This window comes from Gorilla gorilla, chromosome 3 (assembly GCF_029281585.2).
Source record: "Gorilla gorilla gorilla isolate KB3781 chromosome 3, NHGRI_mGorGor1-v2.1_pri, whole genome shotgun sequence".
Lineage (NCBI taxonomy): Eukaryota > Metazoa > Chordata > Mammalia > Primates > Hominidae > Gorilla > Gorilla gorilla.
In genome coordinates, this window is record NC_073227.2 from 94,410,804 (window position 1) to 94,435,491 (window position 24,688).

A 24,688-nucleotide genomic window follows, 5' to 3' on the forward strand; every position below is an offset into this window, starting at 1 on the left:
CAGGATCTCTGGCTTGGTGGAAAGTGGGGCGTGCTGCCTAAAGTGATAGTTTGGAGGCCTTCTCTGTGCCGTCGCTATGGGAATGCCAGCTGTATGTTGGCTGGGTGCGGGGCCCAGTCGCCAGGCCACACTGCACGCCTCCACATCCTCAGAGGGCCCGGGGCTTGGGTCCTGGCCCCGCCCCCTGCGGACCCGGCGCTCTGTCAGTTCCGTCCCCGGTCCTGGGAACCGCTCTTGACCCCACTCTGCGTGTCTGCCGGAACCTGGCTGGGCAGCGCTACTTGCTGCCCTGCCAGGCCGGGTGAGGGCGGAGCCAGGCCTCCAGCCGCGAGGACTGGAGTCGCGGGAGGTGGAGCCCCGGTCCGGAAGCCGGGGAGCCGCGGCCATGACGGTGCTGGTCCGCGGCTTCTCGCTGCTCCGCGGCCGCCTTGGCCGAGCGCCGGCGTTGGGCAGAAGCACAGCACCCTCCGTAAGGGCACCGGGAGAGCCCGGGAGCGCGTTCCGGGGCTTTCGGAGCAGCGGTGTGAGGTACGAGGGCTGCGGGCGCCGGGTGAGGAGCCGCTGGCGGTGGGAGGGCGGCGGGGGCGCGGGCGGCGCTCGCGCGCGTGGGGCCCAAGGCTCGTGGGCGGCCGCGCGGCGGCGGGCTGGATCGAGGACAGCGTTGGCTGTGAGGTGGCCTTGCCGGTCGCACGGGCGAGTTGCAGTTGCCTCAGCTTGGGGAACGAAAACGTGCTCTGCTCTGGGCTCTCGCACCAGAACGTTCCATCTTTGCAGCGGTTGCACTTGATTTAGGAAGACATTTGAGGCACTAAGAAAAGGTAGTATAAAAACACGTGGTCGGCTTGGTCAAACATTTGTTTTTACTTTGGTTATTTTAGTGTTTCTTAAATAAAGGAGTAGGCGTTGTCCAGATGACTTACTAATGTTTGCGTTTCTGAATTCCTTTGTTAATAGTTTTGTCTGAGTCTTTTCCAACTCTAAAATTATTTATGGTTTCACAAAACCAAATATCAATCCAGATTTCTCAGTCTTTTCATGTATGGCTCTCCCTAAACCTCTGTCAGGTGATGAGACTTAGATTCATTACATGTCTTGGTTGCTGGCAAGAACCATGCAAATACAACAGGGTACGCACTTCTATCTTATACTTTACCAGTCTTAGTTGCAAAATCCGTCTTAACAAGATGAAAATACATCTTCTTGACCCAGAGCTTGTGAGTCCAGAAGAGCCTCTGTTTTCAGACTTTCAGGGCTTCCAGAAATGCGCTTTCATTGCCATTTTATGTCCAAAATTGTCTCTCACTCGAGTTTTTGTATCCGCCAGTGCCCAGCACAATCCCTAGAAAAGCAATGACTGGTAACGTGGAAACATAGATACTGTTTATTTAATTTAAATCAGTTAACTCCCTATTGTGTACATTTAGATCTTAGTCTCGAGTGTCTGAATTTAAAAATTACTTCCTATAGGATTTGCTTTGGACATAATTTCTTGTGATTAGGTCTTCCACAAGGATATGTGAGAAAATAACAGTGAATCAGAGTTGTGTAAGCTGTAGTAGGTTGGGTAAGAATGTTCCGCTTAGTTTGGAACGACCAGCTAGATCTACTACCTAGGAAAAGCAGATTCTGTAGAATTCTATTTGTTTTAAAGAATTGAGGAAATTATTTGCCGTCACTCTAAATTACTTGTTTGTATCATTATTTTTTGAATCTCAGTTGTTTTAGGGGTGCTTTTCAGGGTGAGGATAACTTGTTTCAAATAGTAGAACTTGATTAATTTCCCTTTGTCAGCTTGCTGTAAACAACTCCATCTCCCCATCTTCTCCATGACCTGCATACATTGAATGGAAGTCATTACAAACAACAGTTACAACCCCAAAATTTGGTTGTAGCCACTTGCTTTGTACACACACACACACACACACACACACCAACTCATGTAGAATTCAAAACTTTTAAGTTACACATAATGACCTCTTTATAATTTAAAATAGTTGAGTGCAAAGGTTTTGGAAAGCTATTATCCCTATGCACTGTAAGAGTTACTAATTTCAGCCTGGCTGCTTTCAGTTCCACTTGATGCAGATTATAGTTATAAAAAAAGTAATATATTTTGATAGTTTTTATTTTTTAAAGATGGCACTAGGCAAGTTAAGATAAGGCGGGGGTTTTGACGCCCTCTTTGTACTGAATACCATCTCTGAAGGTGAGGTTGGCCCCAAGGTTGAGAAACACCTGTGGACTGGTGGGTCTCGGGTGGGGAGGAATTCGGACAGTGTGTTGATGCTTATTGGTGTCTCTTTTCTCTTCTAGGACCAGCAGAGAGAAGAGATTCCATCTTCCAGAGGTTGCCACTGTCTGCCTCCCCACTTGTCCCCATCCACAGTCATCTCTTTTATATATATAATGACACATTAGTTGTCTAGTTCTTCATAGTTAATGTGGTTTAAGTCTGACATCTTTTCTTTTGCCATGAAATTTACACCTTAGTGTTATTCTTACTGAAAATTGCCTTTGAGTTTGATAAACTCTTATCCCAGTGATATTGACTGTTTTAAATTAGCAGATTTATCACCATTTCTGAGCTGTGTAGAGCCTTAATTGAAAAAGTATCTTTGATTATTTTTTCATATTTTGGCCACATGCCTATAATAATGGAATATTTACAGTACTTTTTAGTGGAGAACTTTTTTAAGTAGAATTTCAATAATTAATGTTTGATGGAGTTTGGAAGTTACCATATTTTGAAGTATCGTTTAACATTTTTCTCTCAATGAGTTTTCCTTTAAAATTTGCAGTGAATTTGTTTTCCTGTTTATGCAGGAGAATTTAGGTCTTATTAATTGGGGGAAATAAATGTTAAAGTAATAAATAAGCCCTTGTTGCAGCTTATTGTTTATTGAAATGAATTAACTATCCAGGCAAAAGGTTAAAAATGAAAAAAAAAAGTCTTTGTAACTAAATTTTTCCCATTTTGTTGTGGTATTTGAGGAGTTTACAAATCAAAATGTCCTGGGTTAAAAGGCGTCACATGAGTTTGTGCCCATTGCTTTTCAGTGTGAGGAGTCTGATAGCAGCCCATCCCATTTGGGTGGGAAGGTTATAGACCTTGCACATTAATGCCATGCTCAAAGCAGATTTGCAGGTATCCTGCAACACAGGGACTTTCACAAAACCCGCTTTGGCTTATTCTACCTGAACTACTTATTTTAATTAACTAAATGGATATCCCAAGCATTCCATGTTTATCCTGTTGCTCAGTGAATGCTCAGATCGTTAATTTGGTAGGTTCTCTTTTTTGTCTTCATACTGTTATTTCTTTTAGCTTTTAAAAAAATTGTGTACTGCCTACAGGTCTTTATGGAAGTTTCACCTTTCTTTGTGTCGCACTGGCATCGGCTTTATAATTTTTGCAGCTAGACCACATTTAAAAAAAAATCTACATTTTTGGAACTAGTAAAAGATACTTATTTGTGTTATTTAAGTATTCATATCTTTTACCATGGGTAGTTAAGTTTAATAATTTAAAAAGACACATTTTATCAGTAACAATGTTCATTTTATTTTTCAGACTCTTCCCTCTACTACTTACTCTATATTTCTGTCTCTTCTAATGACTAGGAAAGGCAGTTTCTCAAAATCATCTTCTATTTAGTTGGCAAATGTGATAATGTGGGTGGTGTTCCTATCTTTCTGCTGTACCTGTTCTACTGAAATGAGATATAATAGCCATCTGGCTACAATTTTGATTTCTAAGAAGTTCTTATGTCATTTTAAATTCAAAAACTAAGTATTTCAACATTTGGTCTCTCATATCTTAAGTTTTATTTTCTTTGTTCCAGCTGTTCAGAGATAGTGTGTTCTAATATCTCCACAATCAAGATTTTTGACTAAAATGGATCAGTAGATGAAAAAGAGGGACTAGTATTAATTTTAGATCTTGTTAGTTAATTATGGTCTTACTAATAATTTGGCAAGTTCTTTAATGACCCAAATCTTTGTATTTCAAATGCCTTGAAGTTGTTATTCTTTCATATTAGTACCCTGATGGGAGGATGAAAACAGCAGAAAGGAGCAGCACCAGATGATCTTTTCATGGCCACGTACTCTTTCAAGGAATCCCATGGAACTCAGTAAAATTACACTTTGGCTTAGAGATAATTAAGTTGTGGAAGGAGGTTTAAGAGAGGAGCTTAGGTGAAATTTGAGCTGTAAATGAGTATGCTAAATTAAAGAAATGATTAGTAATAAATGAGATTTGCTATTAAGAAATTCACTTTGGATCTGAGACAACATTTTACATACAATGTAGAAAACTTTATGGTCAGAACAGAACACAGTCTGAACCTAAATTAACAGTAGTGTTAAAGAATTCAGGGCGGGATATTATCCAAGAAGGCCTAGCCAGCTGCTCCACTTAATGTTACATCATAAGTGGTTTCTGTGTTGCTATTGTTTTTATTAGCATTTCAATGACTGTGTCATATTACATTAAATCAATTGGCTCTAACTTACCTAACCATCTTGCTGCTTTTTAATGTCTAGTTCTTGGAAAATATGTAATAATTTACTCTCAGATTGAGGTCATGTCCTTGTCAATGTCATACCAACAGGGTTTGTTCACTGCATCATCTGAACTCTATGTAGGTTTCTGTAATTAGGCTCATTAGAGTGTTCCTAGATCCAAAGACTATCTAAAGATACAAAGATTCATAATTCTAAAGTGAGGGTGTGTGTATAGTTTACAACAGATGTTCTCTCCCCACTTTTTTTTTTTTTTTTTTTTTTTGGCTGTTTGTGATTAACTGGAACTGCAATGAATGCCATCATGCTTTTAAGGAATTCAGTTGTATTGTTGAAAAATACAATTTTCTTAATATCTAAGGAGCTCTTAGTCAGTGGTAAGCACTTTGCTGAGATTTTGCATATACAGTATGTCCTTCGATCCTCACAACAACTAAAGGAAGTAGATAGACACTATTACTATTCCCAGTTAACAGATTGAGAAATTGAGGCTTAAAGAAATTAAACTTGTCAAGTTGACACAGTAAATACATGGTGAAGACAAGGCTTGAACCCACATCATCTTTCTGGTGTTCTTCTCTACAAGCAGTTTATAATTATTGACTTATCTCACTTTTTCTTCTTTTTGAAACATTTATTAATATTAAATCTCATACAACTTTTGTGAATCTAGAAAGCTAATTTTGCATGTAAATTTTAAAATTATTTTGTTAGATTCCCTCAGTTTGAGATGTTCTTAACCTAGGACCTTATGGATAGAATTCAGGGGATCCATAAACTTGGATTGGGGGTTACTAACTTCTGATAAATTGAGCACTTTTTTTCCATTGTCAGTGTTGGCAACAAATACATAATATCATCAGTATATGTGACTTGCTAATATAATTTACAAATATTTCAGTATCACAAAGTTGAGGCAGATACCACAAAACATCATCTGCAGATCACTATTTTGTTATGGTAGTTAGACCTACCACTAGATCCTGTTATTTAATACTTTTAAAAAAAAGCATTTGATAATATTTCAGTAAAACTGGTTTTCCTTGTAATCTGTATTTTATATTGAATGTTTAAAAGGATTGTTCTGAGAAAGAGTCCACAGGTTTCAACAGATAGGCCAAGAGCTTTTGTGGCACAAAGCTTAGCATCTAAGGTTCTTTCTGACAAAGTTAGTTTGAAAACAATGGATATTGTTTAGTACACAGTCAGAAAGTTAACTAGTTAAAAAACTGAATATCAAGAAGAGTCATATATAATGAAAAGGTATTTTACTTTTTATTGATTTGCAGATGTAATTTCTAGTAAAATTACTTCAAGATGTGAATAGGGTACTTGGGGTATGAAACAAATTTTTTTAAAGAGGTCATAAACTTAACACTTGCAGGTATTCATTTATTTTAATAACACACTTCAAAAGACTCCCTATACTGGTGATTGGTTTTATTCCCTATGGAATTTTGCCCTGTTTTTGGGGGGTTTCATTTCTATTGTACAAACTCAAGACATCAAAGATATGCCCTAAGATATAAAGCAATTAAACTGTATGTTAGGGCCTGGGTAGAGCTTGGAATTGTTAATCATTCTATTAGGATTTTTCGTCTTTTTTTGTTTGTTTGTTTTGTTTTTTGTTTGAGGCAGAGTCTTGCTCTGTCACCCAGGCTGGAGTGCAATAGCACGATCTCGGCTCACTGCAAACTCTGCCTCCTGGGTTCATGCCCTTCTCCTGCCTCAGTCTCCCAAGTAGCTGGGACTACAGGCGCCCGCCACCACGCCCGGCTAATTTTTTGTATTTTTAGTAGAGACGGGGTTTCACCGTGTTAGCCAGGATGTGTCTTGATCTCCTGACTTCGTGATCTGCCCGCCTCAGCCTCCCAAAGTGCTGGGATTACAGGCGTGAGCCACCGTGCCTGGCCAGGTTTTTTCAACATTATAGAGATAAAATGGTTCATTGCAGCTCTAGTTGAAGTCGTGAATAAAGATGAGATTGAAACTAAGATATGGATTTGCCAAGTATACGAATTAAATAAACTATTGATCTTGACTAGGTTTTATTTGTTGGTAAGCTACTTTTTTGTGGAAGAATATTTTGATACACAGAAATAATCCTCCCCCTTTGTTATTTTGCTCTAGTTTATTAAATACATCATTTGATTCTAATAAGCGTAGATAAGATGGTTAGTTTATTTTCTGGAAGTGCAAGTAAACAAGCCCATGGAAACAGCACTAAGTGCTGAAGACTTTCTGCTCTCATAATGTTTCTGGTTATCGAAATATGTCTCCATCTGTAATTTAGCAGAAACTAAGAGAAAGAGCCACTTTTGCAAACCAGCCCATGAACTTTTAGCCAAATCCTCTTATGTAATGTAAGGTCAACAAGAGAGTATTCCCATTATATAGATGAAGAAATTGCATGCCGTTGAGAGAAGCTAAGTGACTTGCCTAACTTTATTATTGCTACTAATGGTAACCCAGAGCTCTGATGCTCAGGACTTCTAATTTCAGGTGAGTAGTTTGTACTACATAGTGCTGCCCTGCTACTCACTAGCCACCACCTCCCTTCTTTAATTTTTGCCTCCTGATGAAGCCACATTTCGTGGCTAGCCCAGCAGTAGGCTGGGCTTTTGGAAGGGAGGGCACCTTTTCTTGCCTTTGGGGGAAGGTCATTTCTGCCTTGGTGGGAAACCACCTGAGCAAGTAATGACAGGGCGCATCATGTAAACAATATCTAAGGGGTCAAATGGATTTTATTTTTGATATGCATTAATGGCAAGGTCACTATGTAATTTTTTTGGCCAAACTAGCACATTTTTTAGAGTAAAAAGGGGTGCGAATGTAATGAAAATTATGTATTTGGAATATTTATTGGCTTACAAATATATTAGTGAACTTATAGAATAGTTTCAGACCATTTTCAAAATTAAAATTTTAAAAGATAATTTATATCCTTATATGTTAAAATAAAAATTTATATTACATGAACATTCAGCATGAACAATTATTCCTGGTGCATATTCGCACGCTTGAATCAGTTTCTTAGCTGTATCTTTTAATACCTTGATACTGATAATTTTCTGAAAAAAGTTAATAAGATCTTATGCTTTATTTATTTATTTATTTTTGAGACAGAGTCTTTCTCTGTCACCCAGGCTGAGTGCAATGGTGTGATCTTGGCTCACTGCAACCTCCGCCTCCTGGGTTCAAGTGATTGTCCTGCCTCAACCTCCTGAGTAGCTGGGACTACAGGCGCATGCCACCATGCCCAGCTAATTTTTCTATTTTTAGTAGAGACGGGGTTTCACCATATTGGTCAGGCTGGTCTTGAACTCCTGACCTCGTGATCCACCCGCCTCGGCCCCTCAAAGTGCTGGAATTACAGGCGTGAGCCACTAGGCCCGGCCCTTATGCTTAATTTTAAAATTAAATTTTCTACAATTTTCTTAACAGTTGCAAATAGAATCTTTGCTTTAGACAATGGTTATTTTAGTTTTAAAGGTACTGTCTCTATAGATGCTGAAACACCACATAAACTGCTAAATGGAACAGTCTTAATTCTACATTTTGCACATTGAAATGGGAAGATATTTTAGCCTAAGTATTTTCACAGGTGCTATCTTGGTGTATCTTTTCAAAGTACTTTTCTTTGACAAATATTTAGATAAAAGAAATAAGTTGTTTTTGTGTATGATTTTAAAAATAGTTTACCATATTTAGATGGGGAAAATTAAAGTTTTTCTCAATTGTATTCCAATGTTTTACAAAATGGTAATTTATTCCAGGAAATTTTATTCAACAAAAAATATGAGTTCCATCAGAAGATTCTTCTCAGACATTGAACTATTTAAAATTGCTATTATAGATGTATTTATTTACTAATTCTGCTGTATACAAAGTTCCACAAACTAGGTAGCTTGAAACAGCAGAAATCTGTTTTCACACTGGAAACAGTGGAAGGAGGCTGGAAGTCTGAAATCAAAGTATCTGTAGGCCCACACTCTGTCCACTAGCTTCTGGGTATTGCCAGCAGTCCTTGGTGTTCCCAAGGAGTTTGCAGCTGCATAACTCCAGTCTTTGCCTCTGTTGTTAAATGGTTGTCTTCCCTCTCTGTCTTCACTTCCCTTTTTATGTGTCTCTGTGTCTTCTCTTGTAAGGACAGAAATTAAAATTACTTGTGCATTGTTTGAGCTATGATTTTTTAAATTAGTTTACTTCTTCCCTTCCTTTTGAAGAGATAAGGTTTCTGTTTGTAAGCTTTGGTTTCACTGATTACAATTCACTAAAAACTTTAAATCTGAAGGTGTCCCTACCCCCATTTGGTCTGTTTGTTGAGTATGTTGATTGATAATGTCCAACAACTTTTGAAAAAAATGCAACAAGTGTTGCCCATCCCAGTGCCAGGCCAGCCCCCACAGACATAGCTTGTAGGCCAGTCCTTGCAGACCCAGGCTCTAGGCCTGCACTAATGCCAGGGCAGCATCCAAAGATTCCAGCTGAGCCTCTGCAGACTTAGGCATCAGGTAGAAACTCATGGACCCACACTGTAAGCCTGCCCCAGTACCAGGTCAGCTTCCATTAATTCAGGTCCAAGCCTATCCCCAGGGACCCAAACTCTGCACCCAACCCCATGGTTCTAGGTACCAGGTCTTCCCCTGCAGATCTAGGTACCAGGGCCATTCCAGAGGACCCTGGGCAAGCCTAGTCCCCACAGACTTGGGACCAAACCCATTCCAGTGCCAGGCTGGTCCCCATGGACTCAGGCTCAAGACCTACCCCAGTGCCAGGATGGCCCCTATGAACCTAGGCTTCAGGTCTGTATTTGCAGACCAAGGCTCCAGGACTACTCCTATATACCCAGTTGACAGCCCACCCCAGTGGACCCATGCACCAGATTAGCCCCCTGTGAGTTGAAGTATTAGGCCCACCACTTGCTGACCTAGGCATCACCTGCCAACTAATCCAAGGGCTTTAGCAGCAAGCCCACCCGTGGACCATGCCGGATGGCCCATCAAGAATCTCTAGATCCACTGACTGGTGAAGGGCTTTCCCTACTGAAGCCAGTTTATAAAGACTGGAATAGGCGCCTACTTCTTCAAGCTATAGACAGCAATGAAAGGCCACAGGCTTATGAACCATTAGGGAAACATGGCACCACAAAAAGAACAAAATTAACAATAATTGACATAAAGAAATGGAGAGCTACAGGCTGCCTATCCAGAGAACACAGGTAGACAACTAGACAATATCAGTGATTTAAAATACTACAAAAGGGTAAAAACCAGGTACTGTGGGAGCTCACAGCAGATTCCCAGGGTACAGGGTTGGGAAAACATTACAGGAGTGTTTTATAAGCTGAGACTTGAGCAATGTGTGGGACAGACTTGGCAAAGTGGTTGGAGAGGTGAGAAAGGGAAGGAAGAGTGTTTCAGGCAGAGGGAATATTATATGTGAAGGTCCGGAGAGAACATGGTGCAGTTCATGAATTAAAATATGACTGGTGTGTAGTGCATGACTCACTAAGCACAGTGTTCTTTAACAGTGAGGCTAAAGTAGCTCATGCAGAAGTGTGTAACCCATAGGGAATTGGGATTTTAGTTAATTTTTTCCCCCAATTTCTCAGGTCAGAAATGTTAGAGTCATGTTTGCCTTCTGTTTTTCTTTTTTTCATATCCTACACCCAATCTCAGTAACTCCCAAGGGTTCCACTCTCAAAATAGATTCAGAATCAGACTACTTAGCACCTCCATGGCTACCCCTTTGCCTAACTCCCCATCATCCCTTGTTTGTTATACTACACTAGCTTCTTAGCTGGAGTCTCCACTTCTCCCCTTGATCTCATAGAGTCTATCCTTCTTTTCACCAGTTATTTTAAAAGTGAAAGTCACGTCAAAATCTCTAAATGGCTTCGTGTCTCACAGTAAAAGCCAACATCCTTTCAAAGGCCTGCAGGGCCTTATATAATCTGATGTCCCATTCCTTCTCTGACTTCATGTCTTATCCTAGTTCACTTGTTCTTTCCACTGCAACCATTGGCCTCTTGCAGTTCCTCAAAGATTTCAGGTATGCTCCTTGCTAAAGGCCTCCATACTTGTTCTTCCCTTCCCTTGGCCTAGAATGCTTTTCTTCCAGAAATCTACATGACTCATTTCATTCATTTCTGCCCACGTGTCACCTGATTTATCAGAGAAGTGATACCTTAACCCACCTATGTAAAATAACTCTGGCCCTCAGATAAGTCCTTTCTCTGCCTCATGTTACACATATTAAATACTTGTTGTTTTTCAATTTGCTTATATCTTCTTCAACTAGAATATAGTTTCCATAAAAGTAGGTAATTGTTTTGTGCCCTATTATTTATATTCCCAGTGCCCAAAATAGTTTTCAGCACATAGGAGACTTTCAATATATATTTGTTAAGTGAATAAACAATGAGCATGTCGTGGGGAGTTTTAACCAGGGAGGTGCTGTAGTTAAATTAGAAAACAATCACTCTGGCTGCAGTATGGAAAATGGATTAGAGGAGATCAAGACAAGCCGGAGAGAAATTTTAGGAGATGTATTATTCAGGGGCTGAACATTTGAATTGTTGCTGATGTTTAACCTTTTTAGCTTTTCAAGAATTTTCATGTTGAAAAATCTAATTTGTTTATGCACTAAAGTAATGAGAATGTGTGAGTTGACTAGTTCTTCCAGCACATGGACCAATACAGGCACTCTCCCATTGGACCTGCATTAATTTGAGGTTGCTTCATTTTGCCTCTTATAGTGACTCCTACAGAGCTAGGCTTGCTGAGTCTCTACGGTGACTGATGGAGTCAGTTGGAGGGGCCAGTTGCTACTGAAAATGCTCAGAGACCTAACTCCTAATTTACCCATAAACACCAGCTAGCCAGGCTGTATCACGTCTGCTATAATTAGTTAGCGAGCTGACTTAGCACTTCAGTGCTGTAATTTAAAGTAAACCCTGAACAGTCTTAGACTTGTATATGCACGGTACAGTTAAGTTTAATCTGTATACAGGTTGTCTCTTTGGAGTCTGGGAATCAGTTTATGCTATTGGTCTTCTCTGACACTCTCCAGGTCACGCAGATTTGTACTGTCTAGGACATAATTAGCCTGGATTATACTCAGTGATTGCCAGCTTCACAGTGGCCTGTGAACAAATTATTTTGTTTAATGTGAGTGAATCAATAATATGTCAGCAGTAGCATCACTACTCACATGCTATAAAATGCAAGACAGAGTTCAGATGTTTTTATATTTTAAAATAGAATGTATATTCCTTACTGTGTTAGGTGATTACTAGTTTTTTTAACAGATGAATCTGCTTCTATAATAATGTTCTACCCTAAGAAAATATTGCTGACACAAATTGATTTATGGAAAGTTTTATTTGATACTACTTATAAATGAGTTGTGCTGGAATTTGTTGCTGTATCTGCAGTTCTTAGTATTTGCTAATATACAAGATCCTTGTTATCTTAGTGCCAAAAGGCTACTTAAATGAATTCATAAAATATCCTCACCAGAAATTCATAGGAAACAGTGAAAAAAGTTTGCTACTTTACTTTGAAAAATAAAAACCTCAAAAGTTCTATTTTATTTTAACTTGATTTGCTTATAATTACATACAAAGTATTGGAAGGTACAAAGCACAAGCTACAAAAATCACTCAAGAAATATTAGATAACCTGAATTGCCCTCTATATTAAGGAATTTAAGTTTGTAGGTTTAAACCTTCCCAGAAAGAAAACCCCAGAATCAGATAGCTTCATGGGTGAATCCTACCAAACATTTAAGCGAGAAAAAAATGCCAATTCTTTACACACTCTTCTGGAAATTTGAAGAGGATAGAATTCTTCCTAACTCATTCTATGAAGCTAGCATCATCCTGGTATCAAAGCTACATGATAACATTATAAGAAAAGAAAACTACAAACACCTCTTATGCATGTAGATGCAACAATTTTAACAAAATTTCAGATGAAATCCATGATAGTCTGGAAAGGATAGATACATAATAACCAACTGGGATGTATCCCAGGAATGCAAGTTTGATTTAACATTTGAAAATTAATCAGTTACCATATTAACAGACTAACACTCGAGAAAAACATATGATCATCTCAATAGACATAAAAAACACTTGGCAGTAGCCTCATACAAATTCTCACCAAACTAAAAATAGACATAAATCATAAACTGAATGTATAACTTAGGCCCATAAAACATCTAGAAGAAAACGCTGGAGAAAACCTTTGTGACCTTGAGTTAGGCAAAGATTTCTTTTATACAACACTAAAAGCATGGTCCATAAAAGGAAAAAATAAATTGGAGTACATTAAAATTAAGAACTGTTCTAAAAACATGAGAATAAAAAGGCAAAGCACAGACTGGGAGACAATATTTCAAACCCCATATCTGATAAAGGACATGAATCTAGGATACACAAAGAACTTTAAAAAAACCCAAATGTCCAACAACGATAGACTGGATTAAGAAAATGTGGCACATATACACCATGGACTACTATGCAGCCATAAAAAATGATGAGTTCATGTCCTTTGTAGGGACATGGATGAAACTGGAAACCATCATTCTCAGCAAACTATCGCAAGGACAAAAAACCAAACACTGCATGTTCTCATTCATAGGTGGGAATTGAACAATAAGAAGACATGCACACAGGAAGGGGAACATCACACTTCGGGGACTGTTGTGGGGTGGGGGGAGGGGGGAGGGATAGCATTAGGAGATATACCTAGTGCTAAATGACAAGTTGATGGGTGCAGCACACCAGCATGGCGCATGTATACATATGTCATAAACCTGCACATTGTGCACATGTACCCTAAAACCTAAAGTATAATAATAATAAAATTAAAAAAAATTCAAAATAGGAAACAACCTACTAAACAATGGGCAAAAGACTTAATTATTTAATTCACTAAAGAAGATCACAGATGGCAAATAAGCATATGAAAAGATGTTCAACATCAGTATTCATTAAGGGAATGCAAATTTAAAGCACAGTGACATACCACCATATGTCCACTAAAATGTCAACAGTTTTAAAACCTGACCATCTGAAGTGATGACAAGTATATGGAGCAACCAGAACTCATGTACTGTTTGAAGGAATGCAAAGTTGCAAAGTGGTACAGTGTTTTTGTAACGTAACAGTTTTTAACATATTTAAACATACACTTATGTTGTGACCTAGCCATTCCCCTTTGAGATATTTGCTCAAAAGAAATTAAAGCAGCCAGGAGTGGTGGCTCACACCTGTAGTCCCATCATTTTGGGAGGCCAAGAGGGGCAGATCACTTTCAGCCAGGAGTTCGAGACCAGCCTGGCCAACATAGCGAAACCCCGTCTCTACTAAATATACAAAAATTAGGCATGGTGGCATGTGTCTGTAATTCCAGCTACTCTGGAGGCTGAGGCATCAGAATCATTTGAACCCAGGAGGCGGAGGTTGTAGTGAGCCGAGATCTTGCCACTGAACTGCAGCCTGGGTGATAGAGACTCTGTCCCCCACCAAAAAAATATTTTAAAGCATATGTGTACAAAATATATTAAAGCATATGTGTTATAAAATGTTTGTAACAGCTGTATTTGTCATGATCAAAAACTGGAAAGAACCCAAATATCCATTAATTACAATTGAATGGATAAACAAATATTGGTATATCCATACAATGTAATACTACTCAGCAATAAAAAAGAAATGAACCATTCAAACATGCAACTGTGAATTAATTAAAAAATAATTATGCTAAGTGGAAATAGCTGGCCAAAAAAGAGTATGTAGTATTTGATTCAATTTTTATAAAATTCTTGATAATACAAACTAATATATACTGAACAAAAGAGGTCAATGGTTGCCTGGAATGGTGAATTGAGGAATGGAATCTGGCAGAGACAGGTGGAGTGGCAAAATTTTAAAGGTGCACCTGGAAAGTTTTGGGAATGATAGACATGTTCATTTTCTTGACTATAGTGATGGTTTCTCAGGTATATACATATATTAAACTTGTACATGTTAAATATGTCAAGTTTATTATATGACAATTATACTGAATAAATCTTTCACAGAAATAAGACAGCAGAACAAGATTATTATATTGAATTTATCATGACATTTCATGTCTTGAAAGCTATTAAAATTTTAATGAAGAGTAGACAAAATTAGAATCAAAAGTAGAGTTTACTTAGAATGTCTAGTTGTGATTGTATTGTCTAACCAATTTGTTCAGTTATTTACTCATAAATTATGATTGTTATTAAAATACACTTTTATGGTAAACTAAAGTGGTTTTCAAACATGGTCATACACAAGAATCACATGTAGGAAATTATTAGACATGCAGATTTCCAGGTTTTTCCCCTGCCCCCAGGAATTCTGAATTGTAGATGTGGATTGTGGGGTCTGGGAATCTGCAATTTCAGGCAGTTTTTGATGTGTGTATCCATAGGCCACACTTGGAATTGCTTCTTAGCAGAACATTGTTTACATCAAAATTGCATGAACTGAGATGAATGCAGTGGAAGACTGGTGCCATGCTATAATGGTGTATTTTCGATCAAGTTCTACCTATGTGTCCACAAACCTGCTAGAGAGAGCAGTTGACTTATTTGGAAGGAGCACAAAGTTTGCATTTTGTGTGTTGTCGGATATTTATAGCACCCGCCCTCATTAGAAAATTAAAAGTGTACAGATACCACAAAGAATTAAGGTTTCTAAGGGCTTCCTTTCCTCCTCCTCTTTCTCTTCTGCTTCTTACTCTTTCCCTTTTCCTCCTTTTCATAATATTTATTGACCTACATTTGATGTTTTTTGTAGTAATCATGTTTTTACCGGGCCATTCAATAATGAAAGGACAGGGGCAGAAGGAAGAAGGGACCACCTTCTACTTTATCAGATACCTTTAAAAAAATAAACACACAGTAAGAGCAATGTAATTCACCACTTTCAAGTTTGAGGTCATGGAGAGCAGAAAAGACTTTCTAGAAAGTATTTCTTTGTGCCTTTCCAGAGATAGTTTATATCATCTATCAAATTATAGCACTTCTTACCTTCTGAAATACTTATAAACTGCCAGGAAGTAATCTTCTGTGGAAACTTACTCCATTAGAAATGATGCCATTGCATTGGGGAGGAACTAAACTATCGGTTTACTGACCTGATCCCCACCATAATCAGTGACAAGCATGGCAAGACTCACAGCTGTTGTCCGGGACCATGACTGGGGCCATGGAATAACATTTTTCTTTGAGTAAGTTAAAAGAGTTGTGTAGTATGAAGCTCATGACTTCAGAGTCTCGTGCTGGATATGCTAACCAAAAACGAACTGATTTCGCCTTAGGGTCACAAGATTGTGGGGCTACGTGTATACATAGTGGAGTCCAGTCTTCAAGATGGTTGCCAGTTTTAACTAGGCTGTGCTGATTGATCTGCCTCTTTAGAAAAAATAGCAGAGCTTTAAATTTAGGCAATATTATAGTCCAGATCTTGAGTATGTAGTTTGATAATTTATATGAATACATAAATGTGTGTATATGCATATACATATGTATGCATGTGTGTATATGTATATACATATGTATGCATATGTGTATATAATATATATGTTTTATATACTTATGTGAAAGTTGTGAAGAAATGTACACTGTCGTTAGCATCTTAGTCTATTTGAGCTGCTATAACAGAATACTGTACACTGGTTGGCTTATACAAAAACAAATTTATTTCTTATAGTTCTGTAGACTGGGAAGTCCAAGGTCAATACACCAGAAGGTTCAGTGTCTGGTGTGGGCCTGCTTTTTCGTTAATAGATAGCTGTCTTCATGCTATGTCCTCACATGGCAGAAGGCACAAGGGAGATCTCTGGAATTTCTTAAAAGGACACTAATACCACTTATGAGGGCTCTATCCTCATGGTATAATCACCACCCAAAGGACCTACCTCCTAATACCATAACATTTGGGGTTAGGATTTCAACATATGAATTTTGAAGAGACATACACATTCGTTTTATAGCAGATAGATTATACTGTAGAACTAAATAACAGGGTTGGAATCCTTCACAAAATTATAAAATATTTATGAACCTGAAGAGTAGGTGTCACTATAATTGAAAAAAAAAATCAAATTTTGGGTGCTTGGAGAATCATGGTGGTTTTATTGAGTTTTGTACCTTAAATTTGTGCAGTTGAATGTTTCTTATTTTCTTTTTAGTATTACATTTATTGTTTTGCTCTCCACAGACATGAAGCCATTATTATATCAGGAACCGAAATGGCCAAGCATATCCAGAAAGAAATACAGCGAGGTGTGGAATCATGGGTTTCCCTTGGAAACAGAAGACCTCACCTCAGTATAATTTTAGTGGGAGATAACCCAGCAAGCCATACATATGTCAGGAGTAAGATAACAGCTGCCTCTGCTGTAGGTGGGTATGTGTTTTAGTTGTAATTACTACTAAATATGTTTTCTGTTTTTACTTCAAATTGTGATAATTATGAATGATAATTATCAAATAAGTGCCATTTTAATTGCATGTATTATTATTAAAGATTATTCAGTTACCAAAGCTTATGTTAATTTCATATGATTTTTCTTCAAATTTCTTATAGGGTTAATTCAGTGTGTTTTATATTCTATGGCAAGATATGCAAAGAATAGTTTACATCTAAAAGGTCTGCTTTAATTATATTTGCTTTAATCAAATAATAAACCTGGCTTGTTCACTCTGTTAAACTTGGCCTAATAGTTGTGTGGTAGTGATATTTTTATTCTCTTCAAATCTACTGACAGTAGCTTATCTCAAACAAGTACAAATTGTCACCTGGCATTCCAGGCCAAAGAATACATGTGGATCAAGAGGAAACACCTGTGCTATTGGAGAAATCCTTCCTGATGATGCATGGAACATCAGAACCTTTCACTGCAGTAGGAACAGTCCCACACTGTGTCAGACACTATTGATGAAAAACCATATTCCGTTAGTCAAGTGACCTTCTCTACCTGTTTTTCTTCTAGGTATTTGTAGTGAGCTCATTCTAAAACCTAAGGATGTTTCTCAGGAAGAACTTTTGGACATAACTGATCAATTGAATATGGACCCAAGAGTCAGTGGTATATTAGTTCAGTTACCACTACCAGGTACATAATGCTCCTCTATTTATCTGATTTTGTTAAAAGTGAAACAAAGGGCATCTTTCAACATCATATGATACTGCAAGTAATTTATAAAATACATTCAGAAGGAGACTAGCTATTTTACTAGTAATAGGTGTAATAGTGATTTCTGAATGATTTGTGCTTACATGGACAAAATCCTTGAAAGTAAAATATAGGCATTGGCAATACATACACTCCTTGCTTTGCACAGTAGTATGGGACCCTAAAAATGACGATGTAAGATGAAACCAGGTAATGTGATCTTAATAATCAAAGGTAAAAATAACAATTTTTCTGGGGCCTTTAAAACTTCTTATCAAAGCATTGAAAACTCTCCTACTGTGGTTCATAAATGTATAGGGAAATGAATAATTAGTAAAACTAAACTAATGTTTTTTAGTACACTCTAATTTGAAACATTAGAAACATTGAGAAAGTGTATGATATCTTTGCAAAAGCTCGTCAGAAGTAGTTGGAGCAGTGTTTGTCTTCTATCTAATTCTATAATTTATCATATGGAATGGGCATCTTTTCTATGTCTTGGTGAATTGAACTGTTATATTCCTTTCAAAGTTTAGATTAGCTCCCAGTATTTTGTCTATTCTACTTTCAATGTTGTGAAATTTCTCTGAGAGTTCCTTAACATTTGAAGGAATTTCAGTGTGAAGTTTCACATTGGCGTCACTTCATCTGAGATGTTGTTGTCTTTTTTATTACGATCACTTTCCTCGTTTGTGTGATGGATTCACTCTCATTAAGTTCCTCTGGCTGCATAACTACGTCTCTCCAAAGGATTCAGTGTCAGCATTCTATGGTCTGCTATTTCTCCTACAACTCCATTTACATTAAATTAGATTCCTATTGAAATGACTTTGTTTTTTATGTTTATCAGGCTTTTTCAACGTAAGACTTACCTTCACTTCATGCAGGCCTAGGTTTCTCTTGTCTTTGTTTGCTGTTGTTCAGATCTTCTACTTACATCCAGTTTCCATCCCAGCATTATCACATTTTGTTTCTTTGCTATACTTTCACTTTTATAGGCTAATCCCCTCTGTCTGTTATCCACTTTTGTAAAATATCATGTGGGTTTATCTCTGGGAAACATGGAGAAAACACACTTTGCCATCTATGTTTGAAGACTGTAAATGTGCAGTGACCAATCATTTGAAAGAAGTGCTATGACTGGTCACTGATCATCATCTCATCTGTTATTTCTGTAGTGATTTGTGGACTAAAGAGCTAGCAGCTCTTGTATAATTACTATGAAATTTGAAGTGTGTTATTGGAGGACTAGTATTATTTAACTAAATTGTTGTTCTGAAATTTGTGCATATTTAAACTGCGCAAAATGAGGACTGCAGGTATAGTATAGGTTACAGTAGCTTTGTAGTTTTGAGTTCTGTAAGCTTTGATTAACAATTGTGATGTGCAAAAAGTAAAGCTATATAATGCTATTATATGGGATCTTTATGTGGTATTAATATTTTTCTTTATCCAACAATATAATGTAATATCTTAGCATATGTTATAGCTTTTGTGCTGTTTACATTGTATCAAAAATTCATACTTCTAATTCTTTTCCTCCAATATAGCTGCACTGACAAAAATCATCAAGTTAATAAGAATCTCAGAAGCTATCAGTTTCCCCCTGAGAAAAATGCTCTGGCAGATAATGCTTACATTAATGATGTTAAAGTTAGTATAGTGATAGTATCACTTACCTTTAAAACTAGAAAAAAAATTCAACACGTGCAGCACTCTTATATCATAGGAAAATGAGATCTAGAGAAGATCAGGAGTTTATTAACATCACAAATCTGTCCAAAAAATTTTAACAGTGTTTCTCAATTGTTTGACTCACTCAAAATGAATCTCCTGTTGGTACTGTATTTATCAAGCAATCTTCTTATAGTTTGCAGTTTTTGAAATTTTCTCTACTTGGCATTTCTATGACATTTCAATAACTGTATAAACATGTCACAACATTAATTCTTAAAATGTCCATTCTACACAAAGTGACCTGAAAAGACATTTCTTAAGAGAAGACATACAAATGGCCAACAGGTATATGAAAATGATAAACATCACTAATTATCAGGGAAAGGCAAATTAAAACCACAATGAGCTATCACCTCACACCTGTGAGGATGGCTGTTATCAAGAAAATGAGGTAAGTGTCAAGGATGTAGAGAAAAGGAACCCTTGCTCACTGTTGTTTAGAATGTAAATTGGTACAGTCATTTGAGAAAACAGCATGACAGTTCCTCAAAAAATTAAAAATAGAATACCGTATGATCAAAAAATTCCATTTCTGTATATATATCCAAATGACATATCAGTATGTCAAAGAGACATCTGCACTCCTAAAGTAATGCTGCACATTGCAGCGTTACTTTAAGATACATAATCAACTTTAGTGTCTATCAGTGGCTGAATGGATAAAGTAAATGTTGTTGTATATATACACTATGAAATAAGAATCAACTTTTTAAAAGAATGAAATCCTGTCATTTGCTATAACATGGAACCTGAAGTATATTATACTAAGTAGAATGAGCTAGGCACAAAAAGAAAAACCTGCATGATCTTACCTGTAGAATTTTTAAAAGTAAACTCATGGAAACATAGAGTTAATGGTGGTTACCAGGGACTGAGGACTGGAGAGGGGATTGTGGAGATGTTGGTTAAAGGATACAAAATTTTAGTTAGACAGGAATAAGTTTTGGAGGTCTATTGTACAACATGGTGACTTAGCTAATAACGACATACTATATACTTGCAAATTGCTGAGAAAGTAGATTTTAAATGTTCTCACCACAAAAATGCATATCTCGACTTAGCTGTTTCATAATGTATACATATGTCAAAACATTGTACAACACACATATCTACAAATTTTTCTTTGTTAATTTAAAAGTATTTAAAATAATCATAGTTTTCAAACTACATTACATTTAGTTTGTCACAGATTTCTAACTACATTGGATTGTTTGTCTTAATAAATTTATATCTGTAGAAATGTTACCCCTTTTGAGCAACATTCCTTATTTGGTGAATTTATTAGCAGCTCGCTGCTAGATGGCACTGGTGATTTCTCTGTATTAAATACTAAATTGCCTGAGTCCTGTGCTAGAGACTAAATTGTTTGAGTGTCTCAAACAGAGAGTGTGAGAAGCATAGAGCTAAAGTGACCGCAGTGATTAAAAAAAAAATCTGGATGTTCTGAGAAAGGGCAGTTTTCTATGTAGCCAAAAAGCCAATAATGCCAAAATTGTGGCTAACATTTATTACATTATGACACTTTTGTATGCCATTTATATTACAAATGGCACTTTGTATTTATTAACCCATTGGATCCTCACAATAATCCTGTGAAGCTGGAGCTATTATATATTTTTTGCTGATGAGAAATTTGAGGCATGAAGAGGGTAAGTAACTTCTTCCAAGTTCATGGAGTTGCTAAGTAACTGAGTTGGGATTTGAATCCGGGCAGACTGGCCCCCATGCCAAGAATACTCTTACCGATTATGTTAGCACCCTCACTGGCACATCAGTGTTATCTAGTGAGTCATGTGTGCTTACTATGTGGCAGGCACTCCCTTACCTGGATTATTTTATTGAATCCTACGAACACCCTTATATGATAAGAATTATCGTCTTCATTTTGTAGTTAAAGAGACTGAGACACAGGGAGGTTAAGTGAATTGACCAGTATTACCTGTTAGTAAATGGTAAAGCCAAGACCCAAACCCAGATCAACTGATTTCAGAGCCTGCCTTTTAAACTTCTTGTTACGTTTTACTGTCTCTCAGAACATAGTAAGGCATAACATAAGCACATATATTTCAAACATTCACATACAAGTTCCTAGCACATCTAACCACCAAGTTGCTGATCATTCGGTTTCCCTGTTTCCATACTTGTAACCTACATTTTTTACGCTTTTTACCTTGTTCAATAATGGTATTACTATTTTTATTCATAATTTCTTTTTGGTAAGGTTTAAAAATGATAGCAATGGGATTAAAGACATATTAAATATACTATTCCTTTCAAAGTAGCCTCTATTTTAGTAATTGCGCTTTGGTACATTTTTGCTAGCAGAAGATATTATTCAAATATGGGTCTATACAGTCTGAATTTATAATGTGGCTTTGTGATTTACTGACTGTTACTTAGCTTTGATGAGTCTTCCTTTCCTCATAAAAAGAGAATTGAAAATCGATCTTTTATACTACATATTGGGAACATATAGTTTGTTAGTTAATAGAAAAAGTTGGTTAAAGTAGAAAATTGTAAAACAATACATATGTACCTTAAACATTGTGTTATATAATAAATAATTTAAATATTCATTCATCAATCTTTAACGTAGATTAAAAGCTTTCTGGAGCCCACTGATTGGACTTCTGCATCGTCTTCTGGCATTAATAATACTTATAATTCATTGCCTGTAATTTTCAGTTTGCGGTGAAACAGTGAAAATTCATCTAGATTTTCAAAATGTCTCCCAGTCTTCAAAGTCGCCTTGCTGTTATCTAAGTCATACTAATTCTTTTTAGTTCTTGAGAGTCTTTCCAGATCATTCAGCTTAGTTTTCTTACAAATAAGAACTGTTCCCTTTTGCACTCCATTGTCATTTATTTATATCATTTTTACCTATGTTATAGAATTTACTATGAAAAAACTGGCAAAGACAGGCTGGGAAATACAAAAATTGTCTCTTGGTTATGAAACTCAACTGATAGGGTTAGGAATAGTTTATTAACTATTCTCTGATATGTCCAGCAAGGGCTGGGCATCAGCCTTCATGTTTTACAGAATAAATGGAGCTGATTAGTTATTTTGATAGATTGGCTGTATAGAAGTAGATGAATACAGCCTCTCCTATGTATATCTCATAAGATTGTTATAATGAACAAATTAAACAATAAGCAAATGAAAAAATGAATGAGTCTAGTTGATTACACCTTCAAGCTTAATAATATAAAATTGTTTTCTATAATTTGGTTAGTAAATGTGTATTTCAAATTATTTTATGATTAGAAATCTGAGATTTCTCACAATTAGGGCAATGTCTTGAGTAAAATAAATTCCAAGTTAGAATTATAATTCTAATGTTTGAAGACAGGTTTGCATAAGAATTAAACAGAATGTGCAGGGAGTTTCCATGCATCTCATTTGAACAAGAAGCAAAGAAATGAGATAGAATTCTGTCCTGTTTAATGGTACTGGGGCTGTCACAAGCTAAGCCTTGTTTATGTTCAGAAGCTGTGCAACTTTGTTCAGGATTTGAAATACTCGGGATATAAGAGTACACAGCCTTGCTGTTTGTCCAGTAGCTGACCCTAAAGCTAAGGAGAAATAAAAATGACCGAATGCAGATGCTTTCCTACTCCTGTCCTGACCGTGCAGAGATTCTTATCAATAAGTGATCACTTTGTCGAGGTAAGAAAGGGGTCTGTTATTTATGTTATATTCTTTTTTTCATCTAAGTAGGCATTTTATTTTTTATTTTTTTAGCTTTTATTGAGTTATATGTATTAAACTGATATCATATTAAAAGTTAAATTTTTGCAGTATGTATCTTTATATAGAGTAAAATAATTAGAAAACTAGTCTTTTAAAACTGGGAACCAGTGGCATCCTTTTCAAACTAGAATAATAAAAGGGAAATTATAATATTCACAAACTTGAAGCACACTGGAATTCTGCTATAAATATTTGTTATAGAATAGAATTTGGTGCAGGGTGAATTTGATTTAAGAGGGTTTAAATTATATGAACTGTGTGAAAACATTTAGATCTAAGGCTGAAAAACAATTATCAACTCAATGAAATTTTAATATGGTATTTCACAACTGTGACTTCATGACAGCTGTTACACGTGTCAGGAATGGTAAATATGTACTATTTACTAATGCCAGCACTGTACAAAAGTGCTTTATATACAATAAATCATTTAATACTCACAGCAATCCTTACCAGTAGATGCTATTTCTATCTGAGGTTTGTGGTTAAGGAAAAAGAGTGAACTGAGTAACTTGTGTGAGTTCACTCAGTGAGTAAGTACCAGAGCATTGTCAAGAGAACCAAGTGTAGCATCCTTTGTACCATAATCACAGTCCTACAGCAGAAATTTAAGAGAGCATCAAGAGAGATGCTTGCTTACCCGCTTTGTATTTACTTGCTCTCTGAGAAGTCTACTTCTCATTTATTTCTGGAACACAATTAGGTAAACTCTATCTTATCTATCTTTTTCTGAAATAGATTTTCAAATGTTCTCTTCAGTTGTCTAGTTTGAAGCCTTTGAGGATTAGCACCTTCCAGTTTATTCAAGGGAATTGGACAAAGAAATGAGAATGAAGTATAGGATTAAAGGATAAAACTAAAGAAGGTGAGTTAGAAGAGTTTGAGTTCACAGCGCAGATTTAACATAAATAAAATATTTGAATAATTAGTACGCATAAAAATGTGGATATCGACCTAACTAGTAAGCATGGAGATATGTATATTTGTCTAAAACTCATTTCTTCATTTGGGGAAAAAAAGTATTGCTATAGTTACTTTTCATGAGAAATTATCAAATTTATGTATCCAGAACACTGATTATTATTAAAATGTTTGACCAGAGTGGGAATTTTTTTTTATCATTCTGAACTCTTTCCTATTTTATTCTGTTTAATTCAAGATGGTTTCTAAATTTTAATTTTACTTTGTTTTAGAATTTATATTTCCTTTCTCTATGGGAGAAACCCCAGTTCTGTGTTTGAGTGTATAGAATAATTCCACATAGGGAGAATTGCAGTAAACATTATAACCCTGTAATCTGCCTTGTATCTGTTAGACAATTAGTGAATGCTGTTGAAGAAATGAGTGAATCCTGTAGTTTCTCAGCACCACTTTTTTGTGTGTTAAGTCTCATCCTTCTGCATATGTTTCTACATGTAAGAGATTAGTGCATAAACAATTTAACTGATCAA

General features: G+C 36.6%; 1 protein-coding gene across 8 annotated transcripts in view; it reads left to right on the forward strand.

The window, feature by feature from the left end:
* The first annotated feature begins 202 nt into the window (after positions 1–202).
* Positions 203–24,688, forward strand: part of MTHFD2L (methylenetetrahydrofolate dehydrogenase (NADP+ dependent) 2 like) — a 145,782-nt gene continuing 121,296 nt past the window's right edge. For 3 of the 8 annotated variants that reach the window (XM_031010427.3, XM_055384794.2, XM_055384795.2), the window contains exons 1-3: positions 256–528; positions 16,790–16,974; positions 17,565–17,687. In XM_031010427.3, coding sequence (XP_030866287.3) covers positions 386–528; positions 16,790–16,974; positions 17,565–17,687 — 451 coding nt within the window. In that variant the 5' untranslated portion in view covers positions 256–385. Of the gene's footprint in view, positions 529–2,313; positions 8,703–16,789; positions 16,975–17,564; positions 17,688–22,994; positions 23,154–23,975; positions 24,103–24,688 lie in introns of those variants that run through there. The other 5 variants (XM_055384793.2, XM_031010431.3, XM_031010430.3 and 2 more) reach the window with 5 other exon arrangements.